The sequence below is a fragment of the Ursus americanus genome, chromosome 4 (genome assembly GCF_024610735.1).
Source record: "Ursus americanus isolate L20-20 chromosome 4, mUrsAme1.1.p, whole genome shotgun sequence".
Lineage (NCBI taxonomy): Eukaryota > Metazoa > Chordata > Mammalia > Carnivora > Ursidae > Ursus > Ursus americanus.
The window spans coordinates 6,878,102-6,896,144 of NC_142130.1; the positions used below are offsets into that span (position 1 = coordinate 6,878,102).

General features: G+C 40.8%; 1 protein-coding gene across 1 annotated transcript in view; it reads right to left on the minus strand.

Moving 5' to 3' along the window:
* WDR49 (WD repeat domain 49) overlaps window positions 1-8,830 on the minus strand; it is a 128,021-nt gene extending 119,191 nt beyond the window's left edge. Inside the window, 1 exon segment of the mRNA XM_087861381.1 lies at window positions 8,625-8,830. Coding sequence (XP_087717507.1) covers window positions 8,625-8,810 — 186 coding nt within the window. The 5' untranslated portion in view covers window positions 8,811-8,830.
* Window positions 8,831-18,043: the final 9,213 nt, after the last annotated feature.

The following is an 18,043-nucleotide window of genomic DNA, read 5'->3' on the forward strand; positions in this document are numbered from 1 at the left end:
GGAATTGTTCCTTCAAAAAGGACACATTTGATACATTTTACGTTTGATACATTCTAGAAAATTGCCTACCAAAAAAAAGCTTTGACAATTCACAGTCTCGACAATAGTACCCATTTCCCAGATTCTTCGCCAACAATATAGATTAGTAATCTTTTTAATCTTTGCCAAGATGATGAATGAAAAAGGTCTTTTTTTATTAAAGTTTCGAATCAAATTCCTAATAAGTTTGAGGGTCTTTTCACATGGTCAGCGGCATTTTTCCTTGAATGCATACAATATGATAAAATATGTAAACATAGTCTACGTAGAATAGAACTCGATGTGATATGTGTACGTGCATTTATGGGTAGAAATGAATAAAAATACACTGGAAAGATGCAACATGAGAGCAGGTAGCAGAACAATGATAAAGGGGACTTTGATGTGTGACTTGATTTTTTACAATGAGAATAGTATATTCCTTCTAACTTCGCTTTAATAACTAAAGGCACTGTTAAATAGGAATCATAAGGATGAGTGAAATTGTATTTCACTGGCTATAATCTCTTTTTCTCTCCCTTCTATTTCCAAGAAATAAGCCTGCTTCTTTATTTATTGTATCCACTCCAGTTGTTTCTCTACCCCCTTGAAAAATTTTCCTAAGCTCGGTCTTAGGCACTCTGCTCTCTCCTCCAGATATCTCAGCTGCACCCATGGTCTCCACTCTCTCGAATCTGTGGATCTCATCTGACTTCTCTCTGCCTGCCTGAGCCTTCTACTTGGCTTTAAACAAATAACAGCCTCATACTTAGGACATCTGCAATGAGAGCAACAGAACATGCAAGAAGCTACAGTAAGTGTGAACAGAAGCCTGGTAAGGTGCTAATCTAGCCTGGCTGGTGAGAGAAGACGTTCTTGAGAGAATAGTATTGAAATATGAAGTAGGAGTTTGCTGGGAAATTGTGGGGTGGGGGCAGGAATATTCCATGCCGAGCCCAGGACTTGATAAGTCCTAAAACAGAAATACTGTTAAATCATTCAAATAACTAAAATATGACCGTCATGACTTAAATAATTTGGGTAAAGTTCCAGTGCTGGGTAACTTTGTGAATGATTGGTTGGAACAATAAATCCAGACTAAACACTTGTGGGGAGGTGGGACCGGATTGGATGAGAAGGTAAGAGTTCCCCTGAAAGAACAGATGTTACGTATTCTTTACAGTACTAGGGAAGAATGTAGAAAAATAAGTTTTAGACGAGAGTGAAGGAAAATATTTTCCGGTATCTCTAGGGCCAAGAATCAATTTGGCTTCCAGGCTCTAAGGTCTAGCAGGTGTACAGAGAGAGAAACCCCTAGACCGTATAAATGTGGTCAGAAATGAGGAAGTGGAACAGATTAGTAGGATACCATGAAAAAGGTCCAAACAAAACAGCATTGTCCAATAGGACTTTCCTCAGTGATGAAAACGTTCTATAATCTTAACAGTCCAATATGATAGCTACTAACCACATGTGGCTACTGAGTACTTTAAATGTGGCTGGTGCCTGTGAGCAACTGAATCTTTTATTTTATTAAATTCTTATTTTATTTCACTTTAATTTAAATAACCACATGTGGATGTCTTATTTGGTGAAGGTCCAACTCTTGATTTTGGCTCAGGTCATGATCTCAGGGTCCTGAGATTGAACCCTGCATTAGCCTCTGCACTTAGTGTGGAGTCTGCTTGAGATTCTTGCCCCCTCTTCTCCTCCCCCTGCTCTCTCTCTCAAATAAATAAAGAAATAAAATCTTTTTAATAAATAAACAAATAACCACCTGTGGCTCATGGTCACCATATTGGACAATGCAGGTCTGATCTCAGAAGTGTTGATTAGGGAAGACTGCATGCACACATGGATGGTGGAAGAGTAGAGGAAAAGAGTGTCCTTGGTAGTCCTCAGCAGAGAACTCTGGTGCCCAGAGAGTCCAGATTTAATAAAGGTCATATCCATGAAATGGTGGGAAGACACGATGAGGCAGGAAAAACCCTGAGGGACTTGTGGAGGTGTGAAGCCAGAGCCTTGGGGGAAAGTTGGAAATCACGAAGGGGGATAATCCAGAGGCTTCTTATTTCTAGCAGTGGAGCTGGTGGGGTCTTCTGTCATCACTGAGTGTGCTATACCTGGCAACAAATGACAAATGTGCAGCCAAAATGGCACAAATTACAGTTCTTTAGTTGTCTGTTTTCTTCATGTTTCTTTTTTTTAAGTCTCAGGAAATTTGAAAAAGTAGGCCATGCCCTTGGTCTACAGGTCTGGCAAAGTTGACACACTACAAATGAATAGCCGACAGACATTCTGCTGTCTTTCCCTCACCCTTGTCACAAGTGTTTTGGTTGCTTTCTCTGCTCCCGACCCGGCCAAGCTCAAGGTTAAAGTATTTGTTCACCTAAAGCACTCTTCATCACCCTCTCTGATCCAGATCAATTTTTATAAGCACCTGCTCCAAAAAGCACACAGAGAAAATTGGAAAGGGCACGAGGCTGTTAGAACTTGTCACAAAATTCAGCACAGAGTCAGTAGTGCTCAAGAAGAGCAGTTTTTCATATGTGTTGACACACAACCTCCTCACTTGTGTTTTGGTGGTGACATTGTTTGCTAACCTCAACCATGAATGCTAGCAAGTCCGACAAAACCGCCAAAGAATCTCTGTCATCCCCAATTGTGCAAGCTGCAGTGGTATCGGGTTTGCTTCGTGCTATCACCTGAATGCCTGGGGGGGGGGGGGGGACTTTGCTGATTTTCTGCTGTCATCAAAAATGGGTTTTTTGATCCCACTAAGAGAGCTGGGGTGAGACATGCTCTGACCGGCTGCCTTTGTTTAACAGGCATGAACTGACTGAGGCTGCTGAATGCACAAGGTACTATATAAGACTTACAGATTGAGCTTTACCTGTTTACCTTCTCATAAGCCTCCACTGAGATGCCCTTAGAAAGGAAAAGATAATAAAAAAAGCAATAGATTATTCTTATCTTTTCCTTTTTTTCTTCCACCTTTTCTCTGCATTGATTTTATTGTAGGAGCTGTTGATTATTTGCTGATTGCACAGTAATTCCAAGTTACCAGGGCAGAGTGCCTGTGTGCTGTCAACTTCACATGCTTGTTTTGTTAATGAAGTCCTTATCCTACTGGATTCCCGTTCCTTAAAGCGACTTTCCAAAGAGAGGTTGCCTTGCAGCCAGTGGGAGCCGTGCCATACAATGGGCTGGAACATTGACAGTCTGTCCCTGGGCCCTGGCTCTGCCCCATGGGGTAATTCAATAAAGTATTTTTGAGCTTCATTCTCCTTGTGTGTAAATGGAAAATAAAAATGTCTACCCCGCCTACATTCCAGGCTGGTGAGAGGATCAAATAACAGGATACCTACAGAAGTGCTTTGTAAAATCTTAACCATACTTGAAAGATAATAAATTTTTATTCATCATTTTTGCCTCCACTGATTTCTAGAGAGAGTTTTAGTTCAGCTACAATGAAGGTACTGAGGCGGTTGAACCGAAAAAGCAAAGATAAAAGAACAGGAGTCATATAATGAAAATAGCAGATAATTAATTGTTCCAGAAAAATCTACGTTAAGGATAGTGGTATCAATTGAACACTACATTTAAACTTCCTGGCAGTTAAGGCAAAACACAAAACATTGTTAGGCACATGATTCTCCTTCATCTATGAAATGAGGCATGTTGGTTTATTAGGTGAGATAGAACTTGCCCTACCATTAAATGCTTAGGATCATGGATGAGACTGTGTTCTGGGCAGACACCCATGTACACTTTCGGTTGTCCCTGCAGTCGGAATGTGAGCTGGGCTCACAAAACCCTTCCCCACGTGCTCCTTCATGCTCTCCCTCCTGCTACTAGCTTGATGCTTGGCAATCATGGAAGGTGGGAGAGGGAAAGAGCCTGGACACCTGAATCCTTACTTGGAGCTGCCCGCCAATTAGAAATATCTACTTTCTACTTTATAGGAGCAAGAAATAAACCTCTATCATGTATGAGCTATTATATTTTTTTACACAGTTTCCACACCCTATAAAAATATAGATTTTCTAATTTGGGACTTTATTGGATAACAGAGTTTTTAACTATCAGTTTTACTAAAAAAAATATTAAATGATCTTCATGGACTGTCTCATATTTTATCAGAGGCAAGCAAAATCTAATGGTTCTGAGAAAAGGGAATTAAACAAAAATAGGAGATTTTATTTGTGTTGGGATGGTAACGCCTGGAATAGAAAAGAAAGAAATAAGAGACAAGAATATTTCTGGAACACCTGTCTGTTTGGGGACCTTACTAGTGAAGATACAATAAGCATTGAGAAGGCTCAGAGAAGACTGGAGCCTTAATGAACTGGGAGAAATCCTGACAGTTCAGAAAGAAGGACAAATAAATAAGAGAAAGGTAGGAAAGAACTAAATCTGACTTTTTGTATTCCCTTGGAGTCTGCCTGGCAGGGTCTGCCTGGCAGGGTCTCAGCTTTGTCCTGTGGGAGCAAGGAAGCATCATTCATGGGCTCTGCTGTACAATCTGTCTATAGGCAGGTTCTTGGGAATTTCATAAGTACAATCAAGCATGAGGATATCATAAATTCTGTGGATTTAGTCATTTTATTACATCTCGAGCACAATTTTCAGAACTACAGATTTGCCTCCTGAACTTCTCTAGGCTTTTCAGACTAAGTTAGCATAAGTGTATCGTGTAGATTCTATTTACTCACAAGATAGTTTGTTCTGAGATCCTCCCTGAACTTCTCTGGGGACTTCCTGCTGGGATTTTTGCTCTGCCTTTATCAATGTTTTGGCCCTTCCTACTTTGAGCATAAATAGCTCCCCTTTTGCATGTGGTTTAAATATCATTTCTAGCTATTTAAGCTAAAGATTTAGTAGGGCTTGGGCAAATGGCAGCGTGAAGTAGATGGTAGGGCTAGCCCCTGGCTCTGGGCCCAACCTTAGCCAGAACAGATATTTCAGGAGATGATATACAGACACAGTTGCTGTTGGAAGTAGGTCAGGACCCAACCCAGTGAGTCCAACAGTGTAGACAAACTACAGTCCCAAGCCAAATAGATAGCAAGGCACCCAGGACCAAAGAACAGAAAGCCCTGGCATGCAGAGATCAACAATGGAGAATTCAAGGAAAGAAATGCTCAGAAACCTACATAGCCAGATTCTCAGAAGAAACTCAATATATGACAGGTCCCAATGGGGATTTTCCAAAACTCCATTTCCTTTGGGCAGAATTTCCACCTATAGGCATTCCTATAACATCATCAAACCATAGCCATCTTTCTTTAAATAATAGCTAGCTTTTGAAGTATTTAAGAAAATGTAAAATATGGTTGACATCAAAATAATATGAATGTCCAGAGACCATGTTATTTCTCTAAGCATTACAAGTGCAACAGGAAAGTTTGAGTAACAACCATTTTACAATTCTATGAATAATACAAGTTTCAGTGCCCTCAAGTTGATATAAGGCTTTTTGGATACCATCACTTGAAAGAAAATGAAATCCACAAATTACTTTTCTAGTACTTCTACCCAGGTAATTTCTTCATTCCAAAGATAAGGATTAATTTAAAACAAAATAAAGTAAGATGTAAAAAAATGAAGAAAAAAAAAAAAAGATAAAGATGGGGCGCCTGGGTGGCTCAATTGGTTAAGTGACTGCCTTCAGCTCAGGTCATGATCCTGGAGTCCCAGGATAGAGTCCCACATCAGGCTCCCTGCTCAGCAGGGAGTCTGCTTCTGTCTCTGACTCTCCCCCCTCTCATACCCCTCTCTCTCTCTCATTCTCTCTCTCTCTCTCAAATAAATAAATAAACTCTTAAAAAAAAGATAAAGATGAGGATCAAGACATCAATCAAAAGCTTTTGAATGCTAATAAAATAGGAAGTAGGAGAAAGAAAAATGAACCCTTTGTACTCTGCTAAATGAATTTGTCTTTGCAACTCATTGCTTCCACTTCCTAGCACAACTAAAAGGAATGCAGAAGCATAGTTGTGTTATTCAAAGTTTAATTTCCTTTAGGAAATGTATGAGTTAGAATCAAGAGAATGTTAGAGGCCATGTGGTTCAACCTCTACTCACTGAATATATAATACCTACGTTAACTGAGCACTTATTCTGTGTCAAGCATTCTTCTAAGTATTTTCCAGATACTATTGTACTGAATCTTTATCACAACCTTATTATCCCCACATTAGAAATAAAGGAAACTGAGGCGTAAAGAGCCTGAGGGATTTGCACATAGACACATTGTAAAGGCAAAACTGGGTTTTAAATCCAAGAAATCTGATTCCTAGAGCTTAAACGGTGATTCCAAGTCATTTATACCATCCTACGATAAATGTAAGCATTCCTTGCTTTATTCCCAAATGTTGCTACTAAGATTTATATGGTATGTGCATTTCATTTGGAAACATATGTGACACATTCAGTACACAATTCAAAGACCCAACTTCCCATTTTTCAATTAAGGATATGGACTTTATATATGACAACTCTTTGGCCCCAAATAAGCAATCTGGGTACCAAAAACAAGGTAAGACATAAAGTGATCTATTGCCAGAATCTGGGCATTTCCAAGAGCATGTCTTTAGTGATTGGAGTACAAATCACTGCCTTTGGAGTCCGTGTTGCAGGACAGCGACTGAGGGCGATTTTTCCTTTTACAGAAATCTACACCTGTGGCCTGTGGGCCTAACACTCATGACAGATGGACTGAACTCCACTGAAACCATCTCGTGTATCATTCTTCTCTAGGTCTCCACGCTGGGCTTGGAAATCATATTGTCTCAAGGGCCTAACTTTTAGTCCTGGCCAAACATTTGCCATTGGGTTATTCTATTCTGTGTCTGTTGAGTCTGTTAAAAATGGACAGACTTCATTTTCTCTGGAAAGTATGTCTGCAAAGCTCAATTCCTTTTTTAAAAACTGTCATTAGATTTTTCTAGGTTCATGCAAGCTCCGAATTGCAATCTATTCTCCCTCTGTAATACCTGCTTTTCCAACTGGTAATTTCAAAATAAGTGATCCAGTCTTTGAAACATTTAAAGTAAAAAACAAAAACAAAAAACAGAACAAAACAAAAAACCCACAAAACCCAAAAACAAAAAATAAAAAACCAACAACTCTTGCGATTGATTACCCCATTTCACTGGGTTCACTCCAGGCTGATCAGTGGTTTGAAGAGAACACCCACCCTAACTTCTGTAGCAGTTTTACTCTCTAACATATCGACTTTATAATGTCGACTCTCCTAACAGGCCCTAGAATTCAGATTCTTTGTGTTCTTAGCAGAACAAACCGCCACATTTCTGTTCATTCCAGAATCAAAGCTGTCATAGTCTGCTGTCACGTGGCTCTGAATGTCCTCAAGCTGTCAAAATGTTTGCTATGTCTATCAAAATATGCCAAATTCATTTGGGGCGTTGGACATGAGCAGCACTGAAATTTTGCGGACAAATGGAGTTGGATGAATAGCAGAAATATGACAATTAAAATGAGAAAAGCATAGGGCAGAGCATGTCTTTGCTACTAAATAGGTTAGATTATATTATAAAGAAATGATTGATATACGTGAGATGTTAATTTATTATTACAGGTAGAATCTAACTTATTATGCAAAACAGGACATTGGCAGACTTTTTCAGTAGTTAGCAACTTTTGGGGGGGAGAGATAAAGATTAAAATTTTGCCAATTACAGATGGATATAATTGTTCATTTCATCATGCTTTATTAATTTCGAGGTGGTATTCCAAAATGTTGTATGTCTGTTTCAAATTAATGTGGATATTCCCAAGCACCCTCAGAGGATCTTCTGAAGTCCTGAGACCATATTTTAGCAAACATAATGAAGTAGAAAGCATGGCGGCTCATGTCCACCTAAATTCTGCTGCACCAAAGAGCACTTCTTCCTATTCGCGTGAGAAACTAAAAATCATTCTGATATATGCTGTTTACTGTGCATAGCTGCAGAATTCCAAATTAATTAAGATAGAGAGAAGTTATTCATTTATAGGTAAAATTCCTAAGGCCTGTTTTATATATAGAATTAAAAGGAGAACTTTAAATTTCGTGTTGATTGGCATTGCCCCAGTATTTACCCAAAAAAGTGGGAGACTGGTCCTTCGCCCAGGATCTTGGGACAGCGAATTGCCAAAATTAGCTTTGAAAAGGAGCTGTGTCACTTGGAGTGAGGCAGGGGAGACTGTTTGCAAACTGCCTATTTGCATCCCCAGAGTTCTCCTTGAGTGCCCCATGCAAGGACAGTTGTACTGGGAGTCACCTTAGAGATCCCGCGTTCCCCACTCACAACCATAACTTCCGGGTTTCCAGCACTGTGGTAATCTCTAAGGAAAATTTCGTCCAAGAATTCATCCTTCCTTAATGGCAATGATATTCAACAGCAGCAACTGCAAACTAAATCATATTATTTGGCCCAAAGAACTGAGGGATAAAGTTACTCTGGTATTAAATGCAAGTCCAACCGATTCAATTCCCTGTTTGAACCATTGAATATATCAACAATTTTAAGAGAAAAACCTGTTTCACCCCAGTCTTCATGAACAATTCAAACTCTCCAGTAAAGAAGATTAAGGCTTACCTCAAAGGCACTCTGTATTTTGAGAAAGTCGCCCACACTGAGTTGATTTTCAAGCAGGGCTGGGCAGGGGTCTTGGTCTGTGGCAGCTCCTGCTCTCCCGGGGCTCTCTGACCCAGGCTGGGGCGCCTCGTTCAACTCAAGTGCATTCTGGTAATTCATAATGGCTTCACCTCTTTTCAGCTGCATTCAACTACTTGGACGCTTTTTTTCCCTTCAACAGGTGCCTTTGAAAAGAACCCCAGTTTAGCAACAGAATTTCAAAATGAAAGCACATTACAAGGCAGACAATGAGGAGGCAAAATGTTTGAGCCTAGAGGTAAGGAATAAAAGCCCTCGACCCCCACCCTTCTTTAATTCCACAGTTTACTTTCAAAATCTACAGTGGAATCCTTTTAAAACACCCTCCTTACATTGTGTTTAATCTGGCTTGATTAAAAATGCATGAAGCTTCCCCCATGTTTATACCAACTGATGGCAGAACACAGCTTCTAAATCTCATTTTAAATGCATTAGAAAAGCAACTTCTCAAAATCTCTTTGGCTAACCTTGTTTCTATTAACATGTTGGGGTTTTAAACTCCATTTTCTTGTATGACGCAGCTGTAAGGGCTTCTGTCCCAGTAAAGGGCTTGCCTCTGAAGGCCACCTTCCCAGCAATGTGCAATTCTTTGTTTTCATCTGTTCCTGCTGCCTTTGTATGTTTCCTGGCAACCAAAGTCAAGCCAACTAAAACTTTTCCTTCACCAGCACCAACCCCCACCCCCCAACTAATTACTGACCTGAAGGTCTGAATATGTGACGTGAATGTTGGGTTTTTTTAAAAGGACCATTCACCTCACTTATTTTAATTAAACTTCATTGCTATATTATTTAAAGGCAAGTTTTATAAATATATTTTTTATGAAGCATGTTATATATTATGAAATAAGGGAATTAGCCAAAAAAAAAAAAAAAAAGAGAGAGAGAGAGAGAGAGAATGACATTCTGGAATTGTATGTTTTCCACATAGGAAACATTTCATTCTTCATTAATAAGAATCTGTTCCTTTCTGCTCTTTGTCTTAGTTTCTATGTATCTAAAATGGGGACGTTGTTCAATTCATTGAATATAAGGGGGAAAACCACATCATAACGTGATAAACTTTTAATAAAACCATGCACAGTACCGTCACTGATTCAGCTAATACTAATGAAAGGGAAGAAAAAAAGAGAGAAAAGTTAACTCGGTGGGTTTTTTTTGTTTTTGGGGGGTTTTTGAGTATTTACCATGTGCTAGGCACTACACTAAGCATTTTGCATTCTTTTTCTTATTAAGCTTTACAGTAACCCTCAAAAGCAGACAAGATCACTGTCCCCACTTTATAGACGAAGAGGCAAAGAGAACGCCCGAAGCCACAGAGCTCATAAGGCCTGACATACGGCAGGGTGGCTCCCAAGCTTCACAGACTGCTCTCGGGATGCGTGCTCTCTGCACCTTAGGGTCATCTTTGTAAAACGAAAAAGGTGTCCCCCCGTATTTTCTAAGGTCTCTTCCAGCTCTATCATTCTATGGGCTCGTGTTCACAAGACCCTTGGTGATGCACAGTACATTCCCTACAACGCAGAGAAGGAAGCTAATGAGGTGACGGAACACACGTGAGGTTCAGTGGGGTGGAGTCCGGAGCCGACGACCAAGAAAGAACTCTTGAGGTGTCTTTCGTGCAAAATTGGTGGTTTATTAAAGCACAGGGACAGGACCCGTGAGCAGAAAGAGTTGCTGCCCCGGGTTGTGAGGGGCGGCTGATTATATACTATGGGGTTGGGGGAGGTAAGGAAAAGGGAGGTTGAGAAATACTTTCATATGTTAAAGAAGACTCCTAAAATACCAGAGGCCTTGCCATTGTCAAGTTAAGGTTGCTTTTCCCTCTAGTAAGGCATTAACATGAAGATAGTTGGGAACTTCCTGGAGCCTGCAGATTACAAGGACACTTAATTGTATCTACATTCCCTTCCGGAAGCTAGGTTATTGGTAGAAATCCTTCTGTTCTTGTAAACTGCTAAGACATTTGTAAACTGAGGGAGACTTAAGTCTTGCAGGATTGTGGTGTCTATAGGTTAACTATTTCTTTGTCCTTTAGGGCAGCCAGGGGTGCCTGAGGAATGTCACATACAACCCATGGTGGGGGGGTTGCAGGGCATCCGTTTCTGCTTTGTCTTCAGCTTGCCTTCTGTTCCTTCATCATTTCCCTCCTGAACAATTTTGACCCTTAAATCTTTAAGGTTGTTGAAGGTGGAAGGTCTTATCTTCTGTAACATCTTCCTGCTGGATAGGGGCATAGAGATGTCCCTTCCTATGGGTCAGTATTGTTCAGTTGGGAATGTATAGCAGAGTTATGGAAGGGGAGGCAGCTGAATCCAACACGGACAACATCTTGAGTAGAAGGGATTATCTGTTAGCTGGAAGTTATGGCAGTGAAGGAGTCTTGGCACTAGGAAGGGAGACCCTGGAAATGACAAAATAAGGTTAACATTTAAGGAGAGAGAGAGATCTGAATAAAAGATCTTTGATAGTTGACCTTTGATAATTTTCCTTCAGTCCAGGAGTTTAAAACAATCACTAAAGGAAAGAGATCATTTAAAGCACCAGTTCGAGCATTGATTTGTCAGGTAGAAACCCAGATATGTTTCGTGGTAATCTGGACTGTATACACAGTATTCTGTTTTTATGCTAGCGCAAGTTTCACCTTATGTAGCAGTTAAAAACATCTAATATCATCCTGTTTCTTAAAGCAGCTTTACATATTTGTATTACCCTAGCATTTAATAGAGAAATGCTATTTTGAGTGTCATTTAGGGCTTTGACCATGTACGTAAGAGTTTCCATGTGCCAAACAATATTCTCCAGTCTCAAAAAGGTAACAAAGATAGATGCTAGGTGGTCATACCAATGAGACACAGAACATGTCCACTATGGTTTTATTTATTTTTTATTTTTATTTTTTTATTTTTTTTTTAAGATTTTATTTATTTATTCGACAGAGAGAGAGACAGCCAGCGAGAGAGGGAACACAAGCAGGGGGAGTGGGAGAGGAAGAAGCAGGCTCATAGCGGAGGAGCCCGATGTGGGGCTCGATCCCAGAATGCCGGGATCATGCCCTGAGCCGAAGGCAGACGCTCAACCACTGTGCCACCCAGGCGCCCCCTCTATGGTTTTAAATTTGAAACGCTGGTGATGGTTTTAATAATGTATCCATGCATCCAGGCAAAACCCAGAGTACAGCGGACTATCCAGTCCAGGGGAAGCCATGGCCCCAGGTTAAAGCTGCATAGCCATCGGGTCCCAGCCAGGAGCCAGTCATATAACACTGGGCCTCCTTGAACTGCAGTCACGCTTTCAAGGGATACTTGGTTTTGGAGGGCCATATGTGCAATGATTTCAGGCCCCTATTTGATTGGGGAGTTACGGCTTGATAATAATCTCCTTTTCTTCCAAATTGCACCGTGAGCATGGAGGACCAGGAAAATATATTTGAAGTCAATATAAATGTTTTTAAGGCTTTTGCCAATTGCAAAGAACAGGTGGGTGCTATTAATTCTGTTTTGGGGGGCAGACAGGGCTTTCACCTCAACAGTCTTGAGTTAGACTTGACTGTAACATACCCAGTTTTTCTTATCCCTCTTTTCCATGAAACTGTTACCATTGGTGAACCAATTGTCCTCTGTATTTTCAATAGGGACACCTTAAATCTGGTCAACTAGAATAGACAAGATCAATAACCTCTGAACGGTTATGCTCTATAGAAGTACAATGGTCAGGTCCAGGCTTAAGGGTAGCTGGATTTAAACTCTGACAGGTTTTAAGCATTATTTCAGGTGCACCTGTAAGCATAGTCTGGTATTTAATAAGTCGGCATCCCATCATCCATTGGTGGCTTTTGGTCTTGGACCTGACATGAAGTCACTACAGTAAGGGACTGTCCCAGAGTGAGTTTGAGGCTCCTTTTACCAGGAGGGCTGTTGTATGCTCGGCTAAAGCCTCTCCTTATAATTGTACATCCATAGCAGTGGCTTCCAGGATAAATATAACTATGTGGGATGAAAGCATTAAGAAGCCTTTTTTGTTTGAGGTCTAGCCTTAATATCTTAACAAGGAATCACTGGTGAGTGGGGAGAAGGCTTGTCAAGAGATAAAGTCATCCCCAAGTCATCAACCAGTCCAGTCACAAGGAAAGTGGGGTCATCCATTATCTCCACAAGCCCATAGTTAACCCTATGGAGTGGGGTATGCTCTGGCTTTTAAGGAATGATTTCATCTTCCCAGCCACAGAGAATTGATCAAGGTGATAGCTTTGCTGGGGAATCAATCTTATTTCCCAGTTGTTCAAATAATTAATTATATGCCCATGGGGTCCTGTTGTTAGCCCCGTAGAATAGAAAGCATGAAGATTATCTATACATGAGCTATTGTGTAGAAATAGAAAAAGGCTATTTCTCTTAAGTTTACCTCAAGTTGTCTAGCTGAAGCAAACATTTAAGGATAATCAGATCTAGAATTTAACATCCACAAAGGTGGGTTATTTAAACATAATTTTTCTCTCTAAATAACCCTCATTTTGAGATAGCCAAATCAGGACTAATTTGTTTACAAAACAAGTCCAATTTTAACAAACTTGGCATAATTATTTACATAAGCTCAGCAAGAATAGTGACTGATCACATAAATCTTTTAGAATCTGCTTTGCTGGAACTTTTATAAGGAATCTCCAGGTTGAACTTCTAGTAGCCTTTCCAGGCCAGAAGCCAAGCCAAGTACTTGCCATCAGACATGCCTGTGATACCTGTAGTTTTGGGCAGATTCCTCTCCACGAGGTCTCCAAAGTAGCCTGAGGTTCCTGCACCTGCCAGGAAGTGACATTCTTTACTCACCTGGTGAGGCTGCTGGGAACTCTGTAAGCCAGGTATCAGGCCATTTCCAGGGGCTTTATGGCTCCAGGTTTCATAAAGTCAACCTTAGTTCCTGAAAGCTGTTTGGTCATATCTGAGTCTATGCATGTCTCTCAAATATGACATTCCAGTCAAAGCCTTGGTAAAATAACCAGTGTTTCCAATGGTGTCCTGTTACAAGGAGAACAATACTTATTGAACTTATGCAAATGATTATGATTGCCATGGTAGAAAGAATACTTACTGAGACCTTTTTAATCTCGGAGGGTTCAGGTAGAGAGAAATGTTAAATGCTTTAATTTGCATTATTATTATTATTTCTGTATATCACTCATGTCTTAAGAGAAAGTTTCCTCAATCTGGAAGAGCAAACATTAGAGAACCAGGAATGTTTTAAACAAGAGTCACAACACTATAATCTTTTAGTTAATTTGGTCCCATGTTACTAATTCTTGTTTTGTTTGAATGCAGCTTTAGTTAGTTCTGGAAATTCTTACCCATTTCAGTTTTAGGATTCTATGAAGATATTGAAAACTTGTATCTGTCCTAAAGTCCTTTACATGAATTTCCTTGAAGATGAAACTCATTTTGCAAGACAATAAGAACAATTATAAATAACAAAAATGCAGAATGGACATGGTTTGAGGTCTGATGAGATGAGATTTTACAATATAGCTGGCAAGGAAGTCAGGTTACTTCTGTGACACATAACACTTCCATAGCCAGAATAGAGTGATGATGACCTTTATTAAAACTTTAGGAATTGTAGATTATCTCTACAATAATTACACTATTTACCCAAATGTAACCTAGGGCTTATCATTTGTTTAACAATGCTTCCAGAGTAACCTAGCATACCAAAGAAAAAGGCCTAAGGAGTTAAAGAGACTTCATTTACAATTTAAATCTTGGTAAAGTTTGTTAAAACCTTAAAATTATAGCACATGCCTGAATAGGATTACGGATCACTACAAAACGATTTTTATTTAACGAAGGTGACAATAAGAGATTTGAAAGGCAAATATGTAGGGTTCTACAGTCGTTAGCAAAACTTAGCTCCTTTAATACTGAGAAGTTTTAACTAAGTGATTGCAAAGACCTGTTAATGACAAAACATAGAAACTTTGTTTTCTGGACAAAGAAAAACTGTTTACATTTTCTTGTCCAGAGCAGATGAACAATTCAAGAAACCTTTGTCTTTCTAAACAGAGAGAAAGCAGACTTATGTATCATACCACTGTACTTTAAAAATCCATTCATTTCAATCTTAATCCATCTTGACCACACATAAAATTCCATTCCAAAGTTATCCCGTCATCAACCTTCTACAACTATCTTTTGCATTCAGGTTTTATCTATCTTTCCAAACAGCCATCTTATTTGGGCCAATATTACCTTCAACAAAAAATGCATTCCTTATTCTCCTTACCCTTCTTACATATCTCCTACTTTTCTACATACAGAGTTGTTTCCCTTATTTCCATCAGCCTTCATTACATTTAGTAGCATTTTCTTAGAAACCTTAGTCTCCAGTGAAAACTAAGTAGTAGCCAACTGTGAACTGTTACACCAAAACATTTAGATGGCAAATTTATGAATCAACTAAGCACAAAACATGTTAACCAACAGATTTAAATATCCTTAGTTTCTTTGCAATAAGTAGTCAAAAGCACAAACCTACATCCAGTACTCAATGCTTTAGCACTGTTTCCTATTTTAAAAGGACCTAGATGTCCAACGAATTCAATCCCATTTACCATCCAAGCAATAAAGATTCAGGTTACTGAAGACTTTGAAAGCAAGTTTAACAATTACCCATGAAAACTTTGAGACAATTAACCATCATTTTAGCCATATTTTTACTAACAACTCACAACAGAGGTAACACAAGTTTGGCCTTTAGTAAACCTTGATAGAATAAAAGTTTCACATTTAGTGCTGATAACTTAAAGACATGTCTATCTTAATTAAACCAACAAGCTTAACTTAAATACTGAATTACGTTCCACCTAGATCCTCCCCATTGTCAATCTTTACCTGAGACACTGGTGGGGAAACCTGGAGTGCAAGGTGTTAAGTCCAGGGGGTGCTCTTCCTCACTCCTTGATGGTGAGGGAAGGAGGAGCCATGGTGCCTGAGGCACCGAGGATGGTACAGAAGCCAGTTTTGTAGGCTGCACCCCAGGTGGTGCAGAAAGAAGGAGGAGGGGGAGACAGAGGAGACAAAGTGCTGCCAGAAGGCAGAGAAAGCTTCCCGGTTTTAGAACTCAGCTTCAGCTACAACAGGAGCAGACGCCATGTTTTCCCGCCAACAAGGGGGAATAGGCAGTCCATGTCGGGCCAGAGAAGACAGGGAATTTCCCTGAAACAAAGGGAGTTTCGGCAGCTGCTTTGGAATATTCCTTGAAGTCCCTGTCCCGGGGTAGACTAACCACAGTTGGCTCCAGTTATAGCCATTAACCGAGGAAATGAGTGAGGGAGAAGCCCCCACATCTGTTAGAAGGAACAGTGAGAAAGGAGAGAGTCAAGAGTCCCCTTTGCGTGGGATGGCCTGTGTTTCCTCCAGCAACCTGGGTTTACACGGAGGAAGCCTATTTAGATAATTATCATCCAATATGTCAGGAGAGAGTTTACTAGTTGACCCACTCAGGCAAACACATTCTTCAAGAGGCCCTTAGGTCGGGATCCTGGTGTAGAGCAATGAAGGCCTAGGTACGAGCAATGAAGGTACCCTAGGTCCATTTGCTCTGTTCCTTACCAAAGAGATCTAACTGATAGATCCCATTGAGGCCATGCAGTGTTACAGGAGCTCAGTACTTTCCTAAATTTTGCAATCCGAATTGTTTCCAATGGGTTAGAAGGCACCCCAAGGGAGAGTCCTTGGGAACCGAAGAAGCAGCCTATTGAGGCCACGCTCAGAAAAGTAAAGAAAGTCCATTACCAAATCCCCCCCGACTCCTGGGTGGCATCCCACGCAGGGTATGTCAGAGGTTCCTGTGTGTCAAAAGTGACTGGAGGCATCCCTCAAACAAGACATCACTATTGATCACAATCCTGCCTTCCCGTGAAGGCATTCCTGCCGTAAAAGGCCCATAGGAAGGATGCTGGTGTTCCTCCCCTACCCCATCACATCCTAGGCTGCCGATGGGTGCCTGGTGAATGGACTGAAATACTATGCCTTGAAGGTCGTGACATGAAGGTCACACCTTATTTTGCCTTGCCTTGAAAGTATTTGACCTTGCCTTGAAGAACCAGCTGTTTTTAACCCATGGAGAAAACTAGAAAAGTTTAACAAGGGGGAATTACCAAATTTTGTAGCCTAAGTAATTAGTAAAGGACATTGACGGAAAACAGTAAAGACAGAAATCCATCATGGTCTAAGCGACATTCCAACACATGTGGTCCTTACAGCCAGCTTCCCTAGGAAACGGTCCCCGGTTGGGTTGTAATTCCATCGGGTACTGGTTTCGGCCAGCTCCGAGTGGAGGTCCCGCGGCCAGAAGTGACTAGACCAGGGATGTGGAGGGGATCGCATTAGATCCATCAGGAGGAAACCTCACACGGGGGTCTTAAGATTGGCAGCCGTGCTAGTCACTTAGGTGGCTGCCCCGTGCCCAAGACAGATGACTTTGTATAAGGACAGCAGTAAAGACAGGGCATCAAGTTTCTGGGTCTTACTACCATCCCGGCCAGGGTACTAACTTCCAGCCAAAAGGCAGGCCTTTTCCTCCCCATAGAATAGCCATGGGCTAGAGGATTGTGGTCTGAGCAGTTGGCATGAAAGTGTTGCAATAAGACCGTACTCCTTGAAGAGCCCCAGAAAGGAGAGTAAAGGAGGAGAAGGGGAAAGTACTCACCAATTTTGCACCGAAGCTCAGAGTCTGGATGTAAAGACAAAAGCCCCACGTTGGGCGCCAAATATTGAGGACACGGAATACACATGAAGTTCAGTGGGGTGGAGTCCAGAGCCAGTGACCAAGAAAGAACTCTTGAGGTGTCTTTCGTGCAAAATTGGTGGTTTATTAAAGCACGGGGACAGGACCCGTGGGCAGAAAGAGCTGCTGCCCTGGGTTGTGAGGGGTGGCTGATTATATACTATGGGGTTGGGGGAGGTAATGAAAAAAGGGAGGTTGAGAAAATACTTTCATATGTTAAAGAAGATTCACAGGATACCAGAGGCCTTGCCATTATCAAGTTAAGGCTGTTTTTCCCTCTAGCAAGGCGTTAACATGAAGATAGTTGGGAACTTCCTGGAGCCTGCAGATTACAAGGACATTTAATTGTATCTACATTCCCTTCCGGAAGCTAGGTTATTGGTAGAAATCCTTCTGCTCTTGTAAACTGCTAAGACATTTGTAAACTGAGGGAGACTTAAGTCTTGCAGGATTGTGGTATCTATAGGTTAACTATTTCTTTGTCCTTTAGGGCAGCCAGGAGTGCCTGAGGAATGTCACATACATCCTATGGTGGGGGGGGGGGGTGTTGCAGGGCGTCAGTTT